This window comes from Sciurus carolinensis, unplaced genomic scaffold (assembly GCF_902686445.1).
Source record: "Sciurus carolinensis unplaced genomic scaffold, mSciCar1.2, whole genome shotgun sequence".
NCBI lineage: Eukaryota > Metazoa > Chordata > Mammalia > Rodentia > Sciuridae > Sciurus > Sciurus carolinensis.
The window spans coordinates 1,739,080-1,760,760 of NW_025920120.1; the positions used below are offsets into that span (position 1 = coordinate 1,739,080).

At 47.0% G+C, this 21,681-nt stretch overlaps 1 protein-coding gene across 1 annotated transcript; it reads right to left on the reverse strand.

Annotated features, from left to right (window-relative positions):
• Positions 1 to 12,919: 12,919 nt before the first annotated feature.
• LOC124973751 (TBC1 domain family member 8-like) lies at positions 12,920 to 19,643 on the reverse strand. Its single transcript, XM_047537485.1, has 6 exons — positions 19,489 to 19,643; positions 18,603 to 18,716; positions 15,909 to 16,067; positions 14,014 to 14,211; positions 13,397 to 13,408; positions 12,920 to 13,282 (listed from the first exon to the last, which is right to left on the reverse strand). Exons 1-6 carry the CDS (start codon positions 19,534 to 19,536, stop codon positions 13,247 to 13,249), a joined length of 567 nt encoding a protein of 188 aa, XP_047393441.1. The 5' UTR covers positions 19,537 to 19,643; the 3' UTR covers positions 12,920 to 13,246.
• Between the last annotated feature and the right edge of the window lie 2,038 nt (positions 19,644 to 21,681).

The window sequence follows — 21,681 nt, forward strand, 5'->3', positions numbered from 1 at the left end:
ATGTCAGAGTACAGAGTGCAATGGAGAGTTCTGGCAGGGGCGGTTTTGAGGTTTAGAAATGGTGTGCTGGTGGTGGCTGGGGTGTCTCCATGCTTCCCAAAGCCTTCACAGGTGGAAGATGCCCCAGAGTATTCATGAATATATACAGTGGGAGGTCCATTGGTCACCTTTTTCCTGTTGAAGTATGACGCCCCCTTTGTGTTTAGGAGCATTCTAAGGGAAAGCCTCACTTCTGTTTAAAAAAATTGTGGGGAGAAAAAAGGTGCATGGACCTGTGACCCAAGGACATACATGGTCCTAGAATTTTCTGGTGGACTTAGTTGTCCATTCATCCATCCATCCATCCATCACCCACTAATGTCCTTGGGTCTTTCAAAAGTGCTCTCCTTTTCCTGGATTTCCTGAAGAGCAATCATCTTGGGGTCTCGGGGGAATAGGGACAGGTGTTCAGCAGAGGGCGTTGGTACACTGAGTATCTCAGAGGCAGTCCTTTTTGGAACCCAATGGTCCTCCTTTTGGAATGGGCTAGGGTACTAACCATGGTTAGGGTGAGGACACCCTGGGACCTGCAGAGGGAAAGAGGGACAGTGGAGACTGATATTGCCCCTGGATTTGAGAGGACTTAATTTTGCACCTGGGAACCTGAAACCTCATTACCTTAGGACACACACACTCAGGTCAAGGTTTTGAGAGCAGTGACCTTTCTGGGGTACAGGGCTGGTTTTAGCACCAGGAATTTCACTGCTCTCCATTGTAATGGAGCAACTGGACCCAGGGAAGAGAGCTTGTGGTCTTGCTTTGTCCACAGCAACCCATGTCATGGGTCCTCCCATCACCAGCATTTCTGGATAAAAGAAGCCACTCAGACAGAGCTTTCCAATGAATTCTCTTCTGTTCACTCATTACTGTGATCTGGCAGTTACCCATCCAAGGGTCCTGTCAGCATGGACATGACTCAGTCACCACCATGAGTTCTACCCTACAGTGGCTGCAGATATGCAACATCTGAAAGCGAATGCACATGAAAGAAAAGAGCAATATCCAAGGCCAAAATAGGATCAGGTGTGACAAGGAAAGCAGGATTCACTGGGGTGTGGGGGATGGACTCAGTGGGGTGGCATTGCCTCTGGAACCAGAATGACATGAGGGGGTCAGCCCTGCTCATTGTGGGAGCAGTGTCTTGGGGAAGGCGTGGCCATACAGAAATTGGGAAACAGGATTGAATTTGGCCACAGGAGGAGGTTGGATTCATGGCCAACATGGCTTGGAGGGCACAGGCAGACAGGGATAGGCTAGTGAACACCCCAAAGCGTGGAGGCTGCCTTGATGTCCACGGTTCTGAAACACCAGCCCTCAAAGCCATGACTAACAACTACAGGGATTGATGAGGTCAGTTTCTGTGCACCTGCATCCAGAAGGCTCAGCTGGACACCTGTTTTCAGGCGGCTGGAACTATAGCCTCCTTTGAGGCTCAAAGGAGGATCTGCCTCTGGGCTCATGCCTGTGTTCTTGGGAGGATCCCATTTGGCTCAGCCTTAGTGGTTCTCTGATGGGAGGATGGAACACTATCATGTCTTTCTCATAGGACGGTTTCCACAGGACAGCTCATGATGGATAAATGTTGATTGCCTGGATCCAGAATAAAAATGAGGCTGGGAAGCAATACTGGAGATAGGGATCAAGACAGAAGCCATAGGCTTCCCAGAACTCAATCCTGAGATGATATGCCATCACCATTTCCTGCTTCTAGTCCAATGGATCCAGACAGAGAGTCTGATCCACCTCCAGTAGAGGATGTACTGGCTTTGGGCAGCAGGGTGCTGTGGTACCACAGAGTAACTGTGAGGCCCCCACCTAATAGCCTGAAAAGAGGCACTTGGGCAATTTGAAGTCTCATGAGAGGACTTGGGTTGTCTGTGCCAGAGAGGTCCGCCTCTGAATCTCCATCTGCTCCAGCTTGTCATGGTGTAGAGTGGGAACAGCAGCCAAAAGGGACCAACCTTGTCCAGAATTCTATGTGGGACACAAGCCTGATTGAGTTGGGGTGCATTCTTTCTCTGTCCCTTTCTTGTGATTGTACCATTTCTAAGTTTGTGCCTTCATTACTACGATTCCTCTCTATTGCTTTCAGAGATAGTACAGGTATTTATAGGCAAATATATCCAATGACAACCTAGAAATTGAAAGCTACATCCATACCCTGAAATGTTGGGGACACTGGGGAATCCATGAGAGGCACAAAGTTTGGTCCAGCATCATAGAGCTGGTGAGAAGGAGGATCTGCTTGTGAATTCAGATTTGAATCCTCACGCTGGAACTCTATTGGGAGCCAAGGTGGGCAGGGTCTGGTGGGTGTAGTTGTTGGTGAACATGTGTTCAGTTGTGCACTTGATGTGGGTTGAGGTGGGAGCAATCAGAAGCCCTTTCGGTTTTGGGAGAAGTCTTGTGTGAATAAGAGGCTCGGGTAGAGGCAGCCCAGGATGTTACCTCAGTGCCTTGACGATGGATCAAATGGAACATGGAACCCTGGTAACTAGGCACCCACTTCACTGAGCAACCCATCCCAGCTCAGTCTGTTGGAGACACTGGAGCGAGAAGGATGTTCTCTTGTTGTTTCAAAAAACGTCGAGCCTTAGGCCCCCAGGAATCCCAGGGGGACCACTGTGCTCTTGTGTGGGAAGAAGGGGTGAGGTTTCGTCCTAGACGCCAGAGTCTGGGGACACTTTCCCAGAGAAGCTCAACAGCAACACTGAGCAGCACAGGACAGGTGAGCAGAGCAGGCCCTCATTTAGGATCCCTCATGAATGGCCCACCACTCACACTCTGGCTCTCTCTGTGTGTGTGTGTGTGTGTGTGTGTGTGTGTGTGTGTGCCAATGAGAACTGTCCCACTCTGATGTTACTTCATTATATTGGGATAAAGCATTTTTCTGTTTGCTACCATTTCCATTTTTGATCCCACCATTCTTGGCCCAAACCAGGGTGAAAATGATCTGGTTCCGAACACAGATGAGCCCTGTGGGATAGAGACCCTTGAAGGTAACAGAGAGGCAGAGCTCATGAACCAGCTGGTGCCTGTCTTTTTTGGTAGGAACCCCGACTGGGGCAGCACCTTAAGGTCTATTTACTCAGGTTTCATCACCAGCCAGCAGGTGCTGGAGCTGCTCTTCCCAAGGTAAGACCATACCTCCGAGACCAAGTGTACCATCACCTCATGCTTGGGGCTTGAGGAAGCCATGTATCTCTCATAGAAACAAATGCTTTGTGAGATCTAGGGGCATCAGAGGACCAAGCTCATAGTATACTGTCAGCACCAAGTGGGTGGCGGTGGGGAGTGACCTTGTCTTCTCAGGCAGACGAAAGCACCCTCTCTCACCACCTGGTCCACAGAGGCATGTGGAGCAGCCTACGCACATTGGGCTCTGCTGTTTGAGGCTGTGTACTCAGCTCAATTCCATGTGGGCTCAGTGAGCCCTGGGGTTTCTTCTGGTTGCTTGTTCCCTTCCTGCATGGAGAAGCTCTGTGCTAGGGGCCTGACTTTCCTTAGGCCTTGGGGAAAGCACTTTTGCTTTATAAAGGATGTTCTAGATTCCATAGTGCTGCAGAACTTCCCTTCTTAGTTATAGCCAGACAGGAATTGGGGGCTGGAAGCTCCCATGCCCCGTGAGATATGTGCCAGAATGTTTGGTCTCCCTCTTGAATGAACATACAGAAAGCACCCACTGTGGGAAGACACGTTGAAAGGCATTATGACAATTCAGTTGAAAATGTGGTAAAAATCTGCTATCTTGTCTCTTTTGATGGTATCAGAAGTAGGCTATCTGCATGTGTCACCATCCGTTCCTCCTTTAGACAGGACTGCATCTTGTCCTACCCCAATGAACATAGTAGACCAAGAGACCATCATCACCATGAGGTGGAATGTGGCCAGAAGTGAGGGCTACTGTTTCCAGATTAGTAAGCTGCCAGGTTGTAAGTTTTTTGTACAGAGAGTTGTCCTGTCACTATTTACAGCCACAGTGTCTTGGCTGTGGTGGACTGTCCTGTGCAGAGACAGTAAGGCAGAGGTTGCCAAGGTCAGTTTTGGTGGTGGGGTCTGTGGGGAACAACATCCAGGCTTCTGCTGACTGCACACCTGCTTGTTCACAGTGCCATGCCCATCAACCCGGGTACCTGGATGGAGCAGTACAGCGAGGCTTTCCATCAGCCTCCAGCCCTCATGATTCTCCAGCTACTGCTGCCTTACCTTCAACTGTACATGGGTGGCTTGAATCTGGAGCGCCAAGCACACCACCTGCTGGCACAGCTGGAGGATGGCAAGTCCAGTGAGGCAGAGCCTGAGTTCCAGGAGGCCCGGGGTGTGTACATAAGGGTCTTCATAGGTCAGAGTTTGGTCCCAGAGGGTGGAATGTGTATGGCTGCTGTTGGGCTGGGAACAAGGAGAAGCCATTTTCCACTCAGGCCATGCCCCTGTCTGGGAATAGGTCCAGCGTGGGCTCAGGTGCTGAGATCTTCGTGGCAGACAGTGTGGATTGTCTGTTTTTGCAAAGCTCACGTCCAGTCTGTCATGTTGGAATCTTTTCTCCTCTAGCTACAGACTCACTTCCAATGCCCACCCCAGGGCTAGAGCCTCATCAAGGAGCTGCTCTGGTGGCCAGTGAAGGAGCAGCACCATCGCCAGAGGCAGAGCTTAAGTCCAGTTCCCCCGAGGTCTCTGCTCCGAGCTCCAAAGTACCTCTGTACAACCAGCGAGTGGGAGACAGCTGCTCCATTCATGTCCATCTAGAAAATCAAAGACGAATGGAGTATAAGAACATTGTGGTGAGTCATTCAGCAGGGGATCCCCTGGGTGCCCTCACTGGGGAAGGCAGAGAACATAGCTTGGACTAGGCCTGCCTTCATGAATTAGAGCTTCTGGAAGGTAAATAAGATTGAAGAGGATGAAGGAGACAGAGGTCATTGTTCAGAAGCTGACCTGAGATGAGGGAGAGCAGCTGCCCCAGCTCCAAGTGTGAGTGGGCCTGCAGGTTGTGGGGTTTGCAGTACGGAAGTGCAGGGGTAAGTGCTTGCTCAGATGAGGTCAGAGGAATGCATAGGGTGCAGGCTGCACTCTGAAGCCTAGTGTCTAGAGTGAGTTGGACCCTTGGAGGTTTGTGCAGAGGATGCAGCAGTCATAACTCCTGTGTCCTGGAAGGCATATGTAGAATGGAAGGGATCCTCCTTAGCATAATGAGTTTACATTATTGCAGGTAACAGACAACTGGGGTTTTTCAAGAAAACATATGTCATACTTTGCACAGACCTAAATAGGGAGCTAGCAGCTCCCTTTGCACAATTTTTCTGGATGTGGGGTTTAAGCCCTAACTCTCCATGTGTCCAGTGACAGAGAAGTCCTGTTCAAACATTGCCTCAGTGGGGTCCATACTGCATTACAACACATCGAGGAATGAGGCCATGGAGACCAAAAGTCTCCTGGCTATCATAAAAGAGTCACAAGCATACTCTAGTTGCTGAGTCTGTTTTATATACTGTCTGTCAGAACTAAGGGGTCTAGGGTCCTGCCTGGACTATGCACAAAGGTATCATGATTCTCAGAGCAGAGAGGGGATACACGAGCAAACTGGACCATTCCTCCCATCTTGTTGGGCCAAGTGTGTCTTTAGAAAGGCTGTTAGGTATTTGTACCCTTTTTATCAGAAGGACATAGCAGGGAAAACCTGCCTGTTGTACCAAGATGGGGCTAGAAGCACATAGGAAGATCCCACATGAACTCTCGAAGGCCCCAGGTAGCATGATAACACTGGTGCCCTTGTCTTAAGAGCTAAGCTGTCTCCTGAATGACTTTGACCATTGTGCTCTGGGTGGCTACTCCAAAACTCATTCTCTGATGAGTTTCTCCAACCCTGATCAGGTGACCTGCCAGGATAGGGCACCCGCGGTCATACGCAGGGCCTTACAAGAACATTTGCTCAATGAGGAGGATCCAGAGGACTTTGAGCTGCTTCAGATTGTGTCGGAGCATAAGAGTAAGTGGGTCCACCCGATGGTGGGGAGAAGTGACTTCCTGTGGGCTCAGGACAACTCAGCAGCCAAAGAAAGTGCTGTGACCTGAAAAATAAGCAGAGCATGGTGGGTCATTTGTAGAAACAAAGTGCAATGATGGGAGTGTAAATCAGTTCACCCTGGGACTGCGGGGCCTCCCTATCCAGTGTCCTCCCCTGGACCTGATCAGGCTTTGTAAACTTCATATCCATGAGGGGCAGAGGAGATAAGCAATGCCTGGCTGTCTATTTAGGCAGCCTTTCAGGACAGTGACATGTTCTTGAGAAAAGTTCTTGAATGAAGAAATCTTGCTTTAGGCACCTGGCTTCCAATCTTTCCATTCATGTGAATGGACACTATTTAGGTGTTTTGGGACAGACATCCTATCTGGCAGAAACATGTGAAGCAATAGAACACTTCACAGATTGGCAAAAGGACATTGGAGAGAGATAAAGGAAGGACAAGAAGCAAGAAGAAGAGGAGTAGGTGGACATAAAGGAAAAGGAGTTGAAGGAGGGAAAAATGAAGTACATGAAGAAGACCACACGCAGATGTCGAAGATGAAGAACAAGAACATCATTAAGTAGAAGAAAAAGAACAACAACAACAACAACACAAGATCGAGAAACACAAAAAGAACAAGAATATAACAAGAAACAGATTGAATATATGCATTGTTCTGCTCTCTGAAGGAGCCTATATTGATGGTATGAACTTCTGTACATTTCTCACTTCTGTACATTACCAAGCAGGATCTCTGTACAATTTTATTTTCCTTTCACCTTCCTGATATCAGTTGCCCAAAAGTAGTTAGTAATCTCATGAAGACTTGTTCTAAGTCATCACAATTGAAAATTTCTCAAGTGTTTCCTTTCTTTTTCATTGTTAAATAAACTATTTGGGAGTAAGTGTATACTAGCAAGAAGGTATTTTGGTTGTTTGTCAGAGGAGTCCTCTTCATTTGTGTTAAGTAATGTTTACAAGAGCAAGAGGTGCTGATAGAATAATTGTGTTATTCTTCCCACTTCATGATTTCTCTATTATAAACATTGTTTTGCATTATTGGGCTCCATGTTTCTTTTTCTCATCAGATGTTTTAAATATATTGGTCTAATTGCCTGAAACACTGTGCTCCCATAAATTTAAATTGAGTTTGGTTTGAATAAACTCTGAATGCCAAGGAGAAATATGAGGAGGAAGTGAAGAATCAGCTGATTCAAAAAATAAAAAATAAAAAAATGGTTCCTGAATGCACAAGCTTCCTGTAGACATCCTTTGTCCACGCCCAACACACCTCCAATTTATACTACCTCCCATTAGTGTCTTCACGTATGACTGGATTATTCCACTGCAAGGTCAAAGCATCTACCATCACATGATTTTCTGAACCCCGTATTTGATCACTGCAGCTCCAACACAGGAGCAACTGATGGCAAATCATGATGCAAACTCCAGCATGGTCTCCGTGGTAGGTTCTACCTGAACAGAGAGGTCCTGGTGTCCAGGGTGCTTTCTGTTGGAAGCTGGTAGATTGGTTTAGATCCCGTGCATACTCTTTCCTCAGGGAAAGTCCCTGAGGATGCTTTCGGTGCAACATTATCTAGATTGGAAGGCCCTCAGGTCTAGAGCTCAAGCCTGACCTGCCAGAGGCTGTCAGTCTTGGGCCATGTTCTGTTGTGTACTCCTTGAGTGTCACTCACCTTCCAACCTCTGCCCCACCCTATACAGTGCTGAGGATCCCTGCTGATGGCAATGTGTTCTATGCCATCAATCCCTGCGTGGACTTTGATTTTGTCCTCAGGAAAAGAGTCACCAGGAAGTGGGCCAACAGGAAGACAAAGGAGGTAAACACCTACCTTACTCGCTCTTTAACCCTGGTGCTCCTTCACATCCACCAGGGTGACAAAAAGCCTGAGCTCCTGGACATATGTTCTAGAATGCCTGTAGAGCACCCTGACAGGTGGGGGTGGCTGAGTTTCTGGGCTCTGCTGATGTTTCCATCCCACACAGTTCTTGGAGTCCACTTCTTCGGTGACTCACAGGATCCCACGAGCTGTGAGCAGCATCTCTTCAGTGGCAGCCAGACCACTATCCCAGGTCACTGAAAGCAAGGACTACAGTACCAATAGTGTCACCAACAGCAGTTCTCTACTGCCTCATTACAACAAGCATGGAGAAGAGAGCAGCTTCATACAGGTCCACCTGGAGGAGCAGACCAGGAGGGACTCACAGTGCATCCTGGTAAGTGGGCTGGCAGGGCTGCCTCCTGCATGAGCACAGGTGGGGGTGTTTGTCAGTTTCTGGTCTTTGCTGATATTCCATCCCCCACAGTTGTCAGAATCAACTTCTGAGGCCTCAGCCATGGAGTGTCATATCAGCCCAGCCTCCAGTCACATCTCTTCTGAAAAGGCTAGGCCCAACCCGACGGCCACAAAACACATGAAGAAAGCCAGGGCCATCGGATACATAACGGGCAGATGCTCATGGCCCCGGTCCAAGAAACAGGTGAAAGACAGCTGCCTCATAAATGTCAGACTGGAGCACCAGAGTGCAAAGGATGGCAAGACTGTCCAGGTAAGCCTGGCGGAAGAGGTGTCCCCTGTGCTACCCCAGGGCAGGGAGCAAACACAAATACCATACCATGGGCCACTCTTGCCCTCTTGAATTGGGAGTTTTTCAATGGTCAGGAAAGAGAGATGGGAATAAAGAAGAGAGAGGTCACTATTAAGGGCTTGACCTGGGTTGAGGGAGAGCGTGACTATTTCCACCCCCATTTGTGAGGGAGTCTGTGTGTTACATGGCAGTGTGCAGACCAGAAGTTCGGGGGCAGGTCATGGTTGGAGATGAGAAAAGAACAGAATGCAGGATGCAGGATGCAGGCTGCACTGTGTGGGATGGAGAATGCTGGTGCACATGGAGGAGGAGAACAACACGAGATCCTTCCTACCCCTTGAACAGGGCACTGAGGGTCTCGCTGTAGAAGCGATATGCATGTGGAGGAGCACACTCCACCTCCAGGGAGGTGCTGTACAGGGGCCCATTCCCATGCCACCCTGGCTGAGTGAGGTGTCCTCCTCCATCCTAGGCATACTGAGCCTCTGGAGGCCAGGAGCTCTCACGGCTATCATTGGTCTTCCCTCTGAGTGTGTTCTGTGCCCTGGCAATCACAACCAAAGTCTCTTGGGTTTCTGCCTGGGCCACCCCAAAATTCACCCTGCATTCTGCAACAGCCCTGGGAGAGAGGAGGTCTCTGGTCCATTCCTTCCATCGTGGTGGCATGGAAGTGTTTCTCTACCCAGGCTGTGGCATCCTTTGACCCTGAGCGAAATGTGGCTCCACAAAGTGCAATGGCAGGGCCAGGCAGACCTTTGTAGGAGGATTGGTGTCATAGCCCTGAGGAAGACCCCAGGCAATTACCAGGAGGCTACCCTTAGGTAGTGGAGTAGTGAGTAATGATGGTGCCCCTGTATGTAGAGCTGAACTTCCCCCTGAATGTCCCTGACACTGTTCTTGGGTAGCCACACCACGGCCCATTTCCTCAAGGCCTATCTCCCACGTTGATGCAGGTGACATGCAACGACAGGGCTCCTACGGTCATTCGCAGAGCCCTGGAACATCACTTGCTGATGCAGGAGAAGCCACAAGACTATGAACTGGGACAAATCATCTCCCAACAGCACAGTAAGTGGGACAATCAGATGGTGGGGAGCCATATTGAAGAAGTGCACTCAGGTCAACTCGTAGCCCAAAAGAGTAGAATCTGACCAAGAACAACACTCAAACAGGTACTGATGGGCCTGGTGCACAAAGAAAACCACACTGGCACTGCTGGGAAGGTCTCTAGGTTCTCTGATCAGCCCCAGGGGCTAGTGTACCTCCTCACCAGGTGTCCAACCCTGGACAGCAACAGTCATTCAATGCTGATATCACTGAGGAGCGAGGAAGAAAGCATTCTTGCAGGGGTCATGTGGCCCCCAGGGCTCACTGAGAGGAGTGTTTGCAGAGGAAGATGGGAACACAGGGGCTAAGGATGCAGTTGGCGCATTTGTGGACTGAAGCAGTACTATTGAAAGCCTTCTCCATGACTAGAAATCCACTCTCTGTGCAGAGCATTGTCAGTATTCTAGCAAGCAGGAACAGGACTATATCTGAAAAAAGAACAGACTGGGAGACAGCCTCAACAGTCTGACACTGCACAAATGACCAAGTCTTCTGTGCCTGAGTCCACTTGCCTAGATGGAATCAGTAGAGCCAGGTTATTTTCCCTCACTAAAATCAGATGAGGGCTTCTTAGGCACGTATGCCACAAAGCTGACCTGTAATTAATGCCATTGCTCTTTTCTTTTCTGTGAGCCAAAACCCTAAAGCAGCTATGATCCCCTTTCTGTCCACACTGAAAACCGCATCCAAAACCAGCCTATGAAACATTCCCTCATATCCGAATCCACTAATACTGTTAAGTGAGTAGAGTTCACGGAAGTAGAAGGCTAAACCTTGGTGGGCTCGGAAATTCATAGCACAGGTACATCCATCCAAACCCAAATAGAGAACAGGCCCTTTTTAGAGGAGGGCAGCAGGAGACAGGTGTTCAGACCAGGGACTCGCTGGCCATCTGAAACCCACTGGGGGTTGTTGCATCCCTGGACCATAGGAAAATGTGGGAGTGAAGCCGTTCCTTTCCTGGTCTTTGGAATGATTGATCTCAGTAGGGCAGCATTTGGGATGTGGCCTCCCTTGTAGGATGCCTGGTCCACATGGAGCTGACTAGCAACAATGGCAGAACATGGCTAACACAAGTTGTCTCAGTTGGTCATACTTTCCTCCCTGTCAAATACTTGGGGAAAACAAATTAGCAGGGGACTCCTGCTTTGGCTCTGTGTTTCATAGCATTCCATTTGGTTCTGAACTGAGACTGTGCATTATGGCAGAGGGTGTGGCACCTGAAACCTATGGAGCACTTGCCAACCAGGTGATTTCATGGGATATAAGGAGACTGAGAGAGTGAAGGAGAGAAAGATGGGAAGAAGACAAGGACTACTACTAGGAGAATGAGGATAAAGAGGAGCCCCAAGGGCTGGGGATATAGCTCAGTTGGTAGAGTGCTTGCCTCCCAAGCACAAGGCCCTGTGTTCAATCTCCAGCACTGCAAAAAAAAAAAAAAAAAAAAAAAAAAAAAAAGAGGAGCCCCCAGCAAAAATATATGTGTGCTGAGGGACTCTCCCTCTTCAGGTCTTCCTCCATCCATGCCCAACCTTCTTCCACTTTCTCCCACTGCTTAGTGTTCTCTTCATCTTGACTGAGTATTCCATGATCACATCAGAGCACTCAACATGGAGTGCTTCACCCAAAACCCACCAGGAAACCTTGCTGAACTGGGGGTGAAACATTGAGCACATGAGTCATCTGTGTAAGATTTCAGATGTAATCCCTAGGGGTATGCTTTGGCAAAATCAAGATGAACTGTGATCTTCTGGAGCCCAAAGCCTTTGGAGTCAACAGGCATTAGTCCTGGTGAAGTCCTAGATCTAGTTTTTCCTCCGGGAAGATGGTTGAGGATGTGTCTGGTGGTATTGGAGCTGATCTGGACAGCTCTCAGGTCTGTGGCTCAGGCCTTTGCTAGCAGAGGCTGTCAGATGTTGAGGTGTCCTGCTCTGCACGTCTTGAGTGCCACCTATCCAACCTGTACCCCTCTCTCCCCAGAAATGAAGATTCCAAAAAATGCCAATGTCTTTTATGCGATGAAGCCACATGTCAGGAGAGACTTCATCCTGAGAAAGAGGACCTGTCCTCAGGATGAAAAGGATGACTGGATCCCTCCCCAACCTCCCTCTTATGAGGCAACTCGGGTGCGACATCACCGCTGGAACCTGTGGACAAGAATCTGCTCCTGTCTCTCTGGGCAGTGCTAAAGCATTGCATCATGGATGATCAATGAGATTGATTTCTAAAATGTTTACTCATCAATTTCATACATAATTGGACCTTAAGTCTTTGTTATTTTAAATATATTTCCTATTCTGATCCACTTTCATGATTTGAATCTATTCATTTTACCAGTAATTCCTAGCAGAAACATTCAACCCTAGATGAAAGAATGTTTCATTTGATCAAAATGACATTTTGGTATTGGGAGTATGGCAGATTGCATTTTCTGACTCAATTTCCAATGGGAGAAATGAAATATTGGATATTATGATACTCACATGCATGAAGGCACACACACGCACACACTCAACAGACATACAAGCACACACGCTCAGAGAGAGTTTGAGTTGGTTAAGGTGAAATGCTTTTAATAACCTGCATTCTTCAGCAATGGGAGGATACATATATGCTCAATACTTAGGAAATTATAGATTAAGGAAATAATTACATATATATGTATACATATGTATATATATGAATGTGGATATATATATATATATATACCCATACCTCCAATGTGTGTGTGTGTGTGCATGCATCACATCTGAAAAGAAAGGTTCAGTCTGGATCACTAAAAGTAACAACTGATGCTGCAGGAGCTGCAGTAACTTAGAAGGAGTGTGGAGTAATAAGTTCTGCAGCAACACCTGGTCCCCAAGGGAGTGACAAGGTCAAAACTAGTCTCTTCACTGCCACATAGAGTCTACTTAAGAAATTGGAGTCTATTCGCCTCAAATTTTCCATATAAAGAAAAAGTATGAATGTAGCAAAAATATTTTTAGTTCTTAAAATTAGAGGATAGGCAGCCCTTTGTCCCAGGACACACACGCAGGACACTGACACTGAGATGCTCACAGATGCCACCGGCCAGTGGGAGGAACACTTGGATGACACCTGAAAACCCACAGGGCCGGCACCGCCCGCTGCCCAAGTCACACAGCAGGAATGACACGAGAGCCACTAACGGACAGGGGAAAGGCCGGCTCCCCTTCTGCTGAGTCCTCAATAGAGCCCTTGCTGTCCAAGATCCATGGCCAACTCTCCACCCAGGTGGAGGAGCTGGTGCTCAGGTGCCACACCCTCCATGGTCATTGCCCAGCCTCCAGTGTCCATGGCACACCAGGGAAGGAGTAGCTTCAACAACCAGGTGGGAGTCAGGGTTCTGGCTGCCCAAAGGCTGGAGGACCACGGTCAGGTGTCCGGGGTGCAGAGGTGGGCTCTTGTCTTCACGCTCCTTGCTGCTGTGACAAGACACCATTTCAAGATCCCCAAACTTGTGGTCACTGCACCTGCTTGTCAAGTACAAAACAGGTGATGTGGGGCTGGGGAGATAGCTCAGTCGGTAGAGTGCTTGCTTTGTAAGCACAAGGCCCTGGGTTCAATCCCCAGCATCCAAAAAAAAAAAAAAAAAAAAAAAAAAAACAGGTGATGTGTGTCCAGCCCTCAAAAGAAAACAAAAAAAAAAAGTAAGAGGAAAATATGCACCATTATTAAATATTAGTTTAAAATGTGTTTTTAAAAGTATGTCAATGAAAGTTCTAGAAGGTGAGGCTCTGGCAGACCCAGGTCCTTTTCTGCAGTCATCCAACCCTAAGAATGAGGGAGGATCTCTCTCAGCAGGTTTTGTCTGTTCCAAAGGGCATCAACCCCTGCAAACTTGGAGTGTGGCAGCACCCAGCCTGTGAGGAAGGTGGGGGTGCCTGACAATCCCTCTGGATGTGGAGAGGCATGTCTGCTCCACACCCACCCAGGGAGCACACCACCAGCTCCCCGAACCTGGGGGACACCAGATCAACCCCTACAAGCAGTGGTGTGATTCCCAACCAGCCACTCTATCGTGTTCAATGCCCACTCGAGACACCCAGCCCATCAGAGGTGACACAGGACTCACACCCCCGACTACTGGAGGCCAAATCATCTCTAGCACATTGTGTGTTCACAACCAAGGGGGTCCCTTCCTACACATGCCCTCTGGAGCCCACTGACACAGAGGTGGTGAGAGGGGGACTGTCACGTCACAGAAAGCCACCATACTGCAGGCTCCTACCATGTCCTTGTCATTGGTTGAGGTGTCATAGTGCACAGGATGGTTGGCGTGGACCTGCTTCAGTCTCTCAAGCAGGGTCTCTTCCAAGGTCTCTCTATCCTTGAGCTCGATGAACTGGAAGGCCATCTTGCTCCTGATGCTGATGAGGATGGGGCTGGGCAGCAGACTGGTGTCCTCCATCTTCTCCATGCTCACTACCTGATGCAAAAGACGGCACATGAAGGGGAGGTGCTGGAGAACGGAACTGACTAATTACGCTCTGTACATGTTCCAATATGGAACAATGAATCCCACTGTTATGTATAATTGCAAGGCACTAATAAAAAGATTTGAATCACAGTAAGTACTGCAAAAAAGAAGGAAGGCAGGCCTCCACGAAATGCTCAGAAGTTAATCTAACATGGAATAATGGCAACAAGGACCTGATATAAAGGTTGAAAAGTGTGCAAGGGAGCATCAATAACAATCACCAAAAGGCAGAAGTAACCCAAGCTTCCATGCACAGATGAATGGATAAGAGAACTGTGGTTTAGGCTACCATGGAATATTACTCAGACTTCCAAAGGAAGGGAATTCTAACAGATAAGAGGTGGATCAACATTAAGAACATTGTGTAGTGGAAGAAAAAGTCACAAAATGACTTTGCTATAGGATTCCACTTACAAATTGGTTACAAGGTAAATTTGATGCTATGCATAATTCCAAAATCAATTTTTAGGTATGTAGGTCATCATGTCGATTTCTTGCTCCACTGATAATAATGCTTGCAAAATGAAGACATCTATTGGAGAAGGAGGGGATAGATCTGGGAAATCATATGAGGAAAAACACTGAGTTTCTAAGCAATCAGGCTCAGGACCTATGCTGTGAGAAATGAGACCCCAGAGGTCTTGATGTGTAACAGCTGTGGTACACCCTCAGCAGAGATGCTTGAGATCAAGGACCACGCTGCTTGCATTCAGAAGCAAACTCAGGTTGCCCACAGTCCCGTTTCCAATGAGAGAATCACAGAGTTATAGGAGGGACCTGATCCTAACACAAGGAGGCATTTTTAAATCTTTTACAAGTTCCACGAGAGTATAAATGCCAATTTGCCCCCTATTCTCTAAAGGTGAAGCTTTTTATAGTTTGTCTTTTTTTTGTCTTTTTTTTTGGCAACAAAAGGGGAGGATCCCTTCCTAAAGAGCTGTAGGAAAAGCTTGAATTGCGAGGCATGTACTTTTGAATGACAGCTTTATCAACAGTGTGGGGCTAGGGTATGTTGTTCTTACCACCCCTTCTAGGCAACCTTTGGTTGCCACAGCAACAAGAGAATAAAGGAAGGCTGAAGGGGTAATGGTGTAATTCAGCCCACACTTCCCTCCTGGAGCCTGGCCATCAGATGGCCCAAGTTGCTCTGGTTGGGATATAGTTGGAGTGTGTCCCCCGAAAGTTCTTGTGTTGAAAGCTTGATCCCCAATGGGGCAGCATTCAACAGTGTTGGAACCTTAAGAGCTGAGGTCTAGTAGGGGATGGATGTGTCACTGGAAGAATAGCCCTCAGTAGGGATTATTGGACCTGGTTCGTTCCCACAACAGGGATTGTTACAAAGAATGGCCCCTCCCCATTCTCTGGCTTCCTGTCTTCACACATGATGTTTCCATCTACTCATGCTCCTGCCATGGGGGCACTGTCCACCACAACACCCTCACTGGTGCTCACCCAACACCATGTTCTTGAGCCTCAGGACTGGGAGTTAATTAAGCCTTTTCTTCATTTTTTGGTTAATAAGTAAACCTGGCATCATGGATTTTGTTGTAGTAACAGAAAATGGGCTCAACCACATGGGTTAAAAGATGAAACGGTGAATCAAAGTGTGCACAGCAAGTCAAGCAGAGGGGAGAGGCAGTGTGTACCTCTCTGAGCGGAAGGACAACATTGTAGCAGCCATCTTCTCTGCAGGCAAAGCAGGTGGAGCTGTCAGAGGAAATCATGCATCCTGTAGTGTGGAACTGACTGAAAGGCGTCCAGAGGAGCAGTCCACCACAGTGTGCAGCTTCTCCTTTCTTGGTAGCCTGAAAAAGATTCGAAACAGCTCCTTCTCTGCTTGGGTTTCAAGGTCCCTGGTGAGAGGTGGGGGAGTTCAAGATACGGAAAGGTCAACAGACACGAGATTGAAAAGAAAACACTTTTGAACTTGCTGGCACAACGTGATAGTTTAGTGACTGAAATAAAAAAAAGTCATGCCCCTCCAGAGCCTGTGAGCCCCACGGTCCATCCAGACATTCAGTTGCCCTTCCAACCAAGTGCAAGGAGCAGAGCCCGCTGTCACCACCAGCAAGAAATTCATAAACTCATGAACTCAAGTAAGTATTCCATCCTGGTTTGAATAACTGAGAAGTACTCCAAAAATGGCAGCAAAGGCCACATGTGGAGAAGTTAGATGATAAGCGGGGTGAGCATCGGTGAGACATGGGGAAGGTGGAGCCCTCGCACGCTGCTAGGGGAAGGTCAACTGACACTCTCACCTTGGCAAACAGCCAGAAGCCCTCAAACGTTGAAAGTAGACCTAGTGTTTACCCAGACATTCCCTCCCAGGTGAATTCACCAAACAGACTTGAGCACTGTCGTCCCCTAACTGGCACACAAACACAGCAGCAGATTCATAGTGGAAGGTGGAAACTACCCAATGTCCACCAGTTGATCAATGGACACAGCAAATGTGGCACATGCCCTCAAGCAGGGAAGATAGTAGTCAGCCATCAATAGAAAGTGTGCATGGACAGAGCTTGGGAACCTCAGGCTGAGTGAAAGAAGCCAGACACAAAGACCACAAGGTGCCAGTTTCATTTACATGAAATGTCCGCACAGGAGGCTGACAGACAGAAATAAGGAGTGGCTGCTCATTAATGTGAGTCTTCTTGGGAGGGTAATAAAAGGTTCCGTGGCTGTAGTGATGATTGTGTGGTCCTGTGAATATTGTAAAAGCTCAAATACCCATTGAAAGTCTTAACTGTTCAGATGTGAATAACCGAAAAGGAGCCTGACTTTTCTCCAGAGGAGCACCAGGGAGCCAGGGGAAGGCAAGTGCACGGCCCAAGTTCACACACTGAATCACACACAGTTTCCTACGTTCGTATAGGAATATACGCCTGGTGTAGCTCCACATCTTGAACAACCACAAGAAGGGAAGCTGTACTCCGTGGATGTAGGACATGTCAAATTACACATGACGGTCAAGTATATCTACAAAGAACAAAGAAAAAGAAGTTCACATAGTGCAAGAATGGAAGGTAAGGTCCCTCAAGGGGATCACAAGGTCCCTGAGAGTCAACAATGCCTAAACACTTACATTTAACTCTAAAAATGTTGCTGTCAAAATGCTGAGAGTAGAATGGTGGAAACCAGAGGCCAGAGAGGTTGGCTCAGGGACTCTGAGCCAGTGAGAGAAGGAGCAGGAAGTTCTGGGGTGCTGCCACAGAGCAAGTGACTACAGGAGCCAATCCCACAAGAAACTCTTCAGCCTGCTAGATAAAAGGATTTAGGAACCAGGAAACAAAAACAATGATCAGAGCCCCAAGAGTCTCTTTCGTAAGGAAGAGATAAGCGCCATCCATCTTCCAAAAGAACTATCACACATCAGAGGGCACCCAACGCCACACGGAGTTGAATTTGGGAACAAAGAAAAAAGGAAACCTATAAAGAGCATTTTTTTTTGTGTGCCTTTTGTGGCAACACGTGACCAGTTTGAACTACATGCACACAGCTGGAAGGGACTGGAAGTCATTCTGAATACATGAAAACCCCAAACATGCTGCTGTTCAAGGATCACCACTGAGAAAGATGCACCCCCACCAGACAGTGAGAAGAAAGAGCATGTCTTAAGGAGGAAGAGATCTGCTGTTTTCAAGATGACTTTCCTTGTATTAGCACTGAACACTAGACCTCATGGCTTTGAATGAATTCACTACAGGTTGAGTCGGCTTTATTCAAACTGCTTGGAACCAGAAGAGTTTCAATTTTCAGAGTTTTTCAGATTTTACAAGATCTATGTAAACTTTAGCAGTTGAGCATCCCTAATTCAAAAAATCTAAATAAAAACTGCTCCAAAATTCGGTTACAAAACAAGAGTTTCAGATGCTGAGGTACTAAACTGCCTCATGAGCAAAGGCATTATAGCTATGGTTTACTCATCTCCTTGGATATTTTAAAGAAATGTCAATCGAAAAAAAAAATACAGGAATGTTAAAACAGATAAACAATTTTGAAGTAAAAGATTAAAGCTGTTTTTAAGATTAAACATAGGATTATATGATTTGGCTATTCCATTTCTGGGTAAAAATACTCCATAGAATCGGAAGCAGGTGTCAGAGAAATTAGTGTGCCCAGTTCACGACAGCATTGTTCACAATAGCCAGAAGGTGTAAGCAAAATAAGCGGGCATGGACAGACGAGTGGATAAACACAGTGGGGTATGTACATACAATGGATTATGATTCAGCCCTGAAAAGAAAGGACATTCTGACACATGCTGTGACAGAGATGAACCTTGAGGACATTATATTAAGCGAAATAAGCCCAAAGCAAAACATTGAGTGTTGTCTACTTACGTGAGGGATCCAGCTGATTCCACAGAGACAGCAGAATGGTGGTTGTGAGGCAAGGTTGAACAGGATGGTAGTGTGTAGTAGGTAGACTTTTAGTTTAATCAAGTCAGAAGAGTTCTGGAATGGGCAGTGAGGATGGTCATGTATCAGTGTGAACATACTTAATGCCACTGAACTGCATGCCTGAAAATGGGGAGGTCTGTGTTATATAAATTTCAAAGTAAAGAAAAAAAAAACTCTGTTTAATGACTAGTAGTATTTGATCAGTCCTGATTCTGTAAGTATGTCAAAAATTGAATCCAGGACAGTACTCTGTGGTCTCTCATAGGATCTTTCATAACGGTTTACCTTGACATCAGAGCTGTAGTTAGTTACCCAGTTATGATCTGCAAACCTGAAATCAAATTCCAGCTCAAACACCGGGTTTGAACTTCAGATGATAAAGATGAATTCCTTAGTGACACTGCAAGCAACTAGCCTGACAGTCTTCATGACTGGTGTCGCCGTGGGCCAAATTATACAAAATACTGACTTACTCTATTGATGACAAAGGTATCGAAATCAGTTCAGCTGCCCTGAAAACATTTTTTACCATGTGATTTAAGATGAAAAGATGAGGACTTGGTGTAGCTCGGTGGTAGAGCCCTGGTCTCGCATGCATAAGGACCTGGGTTCAACCCCAGCACCACCAGAAAACCAAAAAAAAGGTTTCTATACAAATACCATGCCATTTTATGAAAGAAACTTGAGCATTCATGGGGTTTGCTATGCACACAGGCCCTCGAACCAATGCCCAGGGACACAGCGAATACCTCATAACCAAAAGGTGCTAAGCAAAGCACACGAAAAGGTCAAGCAGCTGAGGGACACCATGGGACTGAAGCTCTACCTCTTGGTGATCTGGCTTGGCTCCTGCACATCTGGCTCCAGACCTCATTATCCAGCAGCCTCCGCAGCATCACATCTACCAGCTGCTCCATGATCTTCAAGACCGCATCCAGGATCAGAAACATGGAGGAGTCACGCTCCTTATTCTGTGTGGTGATCCGGGTGGTGTCTGCGACAAAGACGTTGGCTGTCCTTTCCAATTTCTGGATATCAACCCAAGGGATTACAAGTTGAAGTGAAAGAGAAAAGATGCAAAATCAGATCCCCCATAAAGTGGGAGCCAAACTTCAAGCATCAGCAAATAACAATCCAACGTTCTATTTGTTTCTTTTAAGCTAAAATGCAAAAGTCTCAAAGCCTGTGCAGGGGAATAGTACACAACTGCCTGACAGCTGCTGGTGAAACCCAACTCATGGGCCAAGGGTTTTCTTAAAGATTGAAGTGCCATCTCCCAGGTTGCTGGCTACTGCATACTTTCAAGGACCAACATTTTGCAATCCAATAGCATACATCTTCAAGAATATTTCAACACTCATGCAAAAGTTTCTGAATCACACAAAATCTAACTTCAAAAACAGCACTGGCACATCAAGGTAGAAGAAAAAGGAGTGTGCAAGAGGGTTATTCATTTCTCGTTCACAGAAGCGGGCTGAGCATTGAGTCTGTGTCACATGACTCTTATTATGCTTAGAAGACACTACAAGCAGATTCTATGAAATGCTAAGGTAATACAGTGCAGTCAGGCACAGTGTATGTGCACCTCCGAGCTACCTGCAAGCCTGAGGCAGGTGGGTGTCTTGATCCTAGGGTTTTAGGTCCAGCCTGGGCAACAAAGCAAGACTTTCACTTTAGAAAAAGAAAGCAGGTGCTGGGACATAGCTCAGTAGCAGAGCACTTGCCTAGCATGTGTGAAGCCCTGGGTTTGATTCCCAGCACTGCCAGAAAGATAGCCAGGTGCTCTGGCAAACACCTTTAGTGCCAGTGACCCAGGAGGCTGGAGGATCCCTCCTTGCTAGGGAGGTAACTTAGCTAGTCCTTGTCTCAAAAAGCAAGGTTGGGATGGGGGGCAGGGCTCAACAGTTAAGTGTTCTGGCTTCAATCCTCAGTAATACTGCTACTAATAAAGATAATGTAAAATAGTGCAGGTGATACATTTTCAAACAAACATGCTAGTCCCAGATTTTTTTTGGGGGGGTGTACCAGGGATTAAAGTCAGGGGCACTTGGTTACTGAGCCTCATCCCCAGCCTAATTTTGTATTTTATTTAGAGACAGGTCTCACTGAGTTGCTTAGTGCCTTGCCTTTGCTGAGGCTACCTTTCAACTTGCTATCCTTCTGTCTCAGTCTCCTGGGACGCTGGAATTACAGGCATGCGCCACTATACACATCTGAGAATTAGTGTGGATATAATGATAGGCAGTAGGCTAATGCAGAAGAAAACCAGAGAAGATAAAATCATATCTGTTAGCCGATTCCTCATACAGATAACAAGTGGAAAAACATGATCGAATATTAGCAATAATTAATTTTTTCCAAGTATCATCATCCTAACACAATTAGGTTTAGTGACAATCCTTAGTGTTCCAAATGAAATCATTTCCTTTTCACCTCAGAGAATGAATGTCATATTGTAACATTTCCTTCCACTTATTTAGCCATAGCATTTTCGATGACTTTAGAATTGTAAACAGCCTCATTTCTATGTCAGGCCTGGGACTACTCTTTTCCAGCTATGCCAGCTCTTCTGCCCACACTAGTTTCATCTACACTGCCTACTTGAGTTCATTAAGTGACTGCTCTGTGGAACGCCCTGCAATTAAGCAGCACAAATAGGAAAAACTAAACTACAAGCAAATAAGCAACACCAACTTGGCAGAACCCAGCCCAGAAACAGACATGGTGTACATTATAAGGGGACAAGGAAGGCATGGTGGACGTGACCAATCTGAACTGGGTATTGAAGGACAAACAGGAGTTTCTAAAGAAGCTAAGGAGAGAAGGAAAAGCATTTGGAAAAGTTCATTTGGGAAAGCATTTCAGAAAGAAGGATGGCCAAGGTTAGGCTGGGGCCCATTCCAAGCAAGGTCAGGAGAGGACTGGGCACACAGGGCAGGATACTGAGGCATCAGAAGGGAGTCTGGTGAGAAAACTGAAAGAGAAAACAGCATGTGCAGGAGGCTGGCCACAGCATATA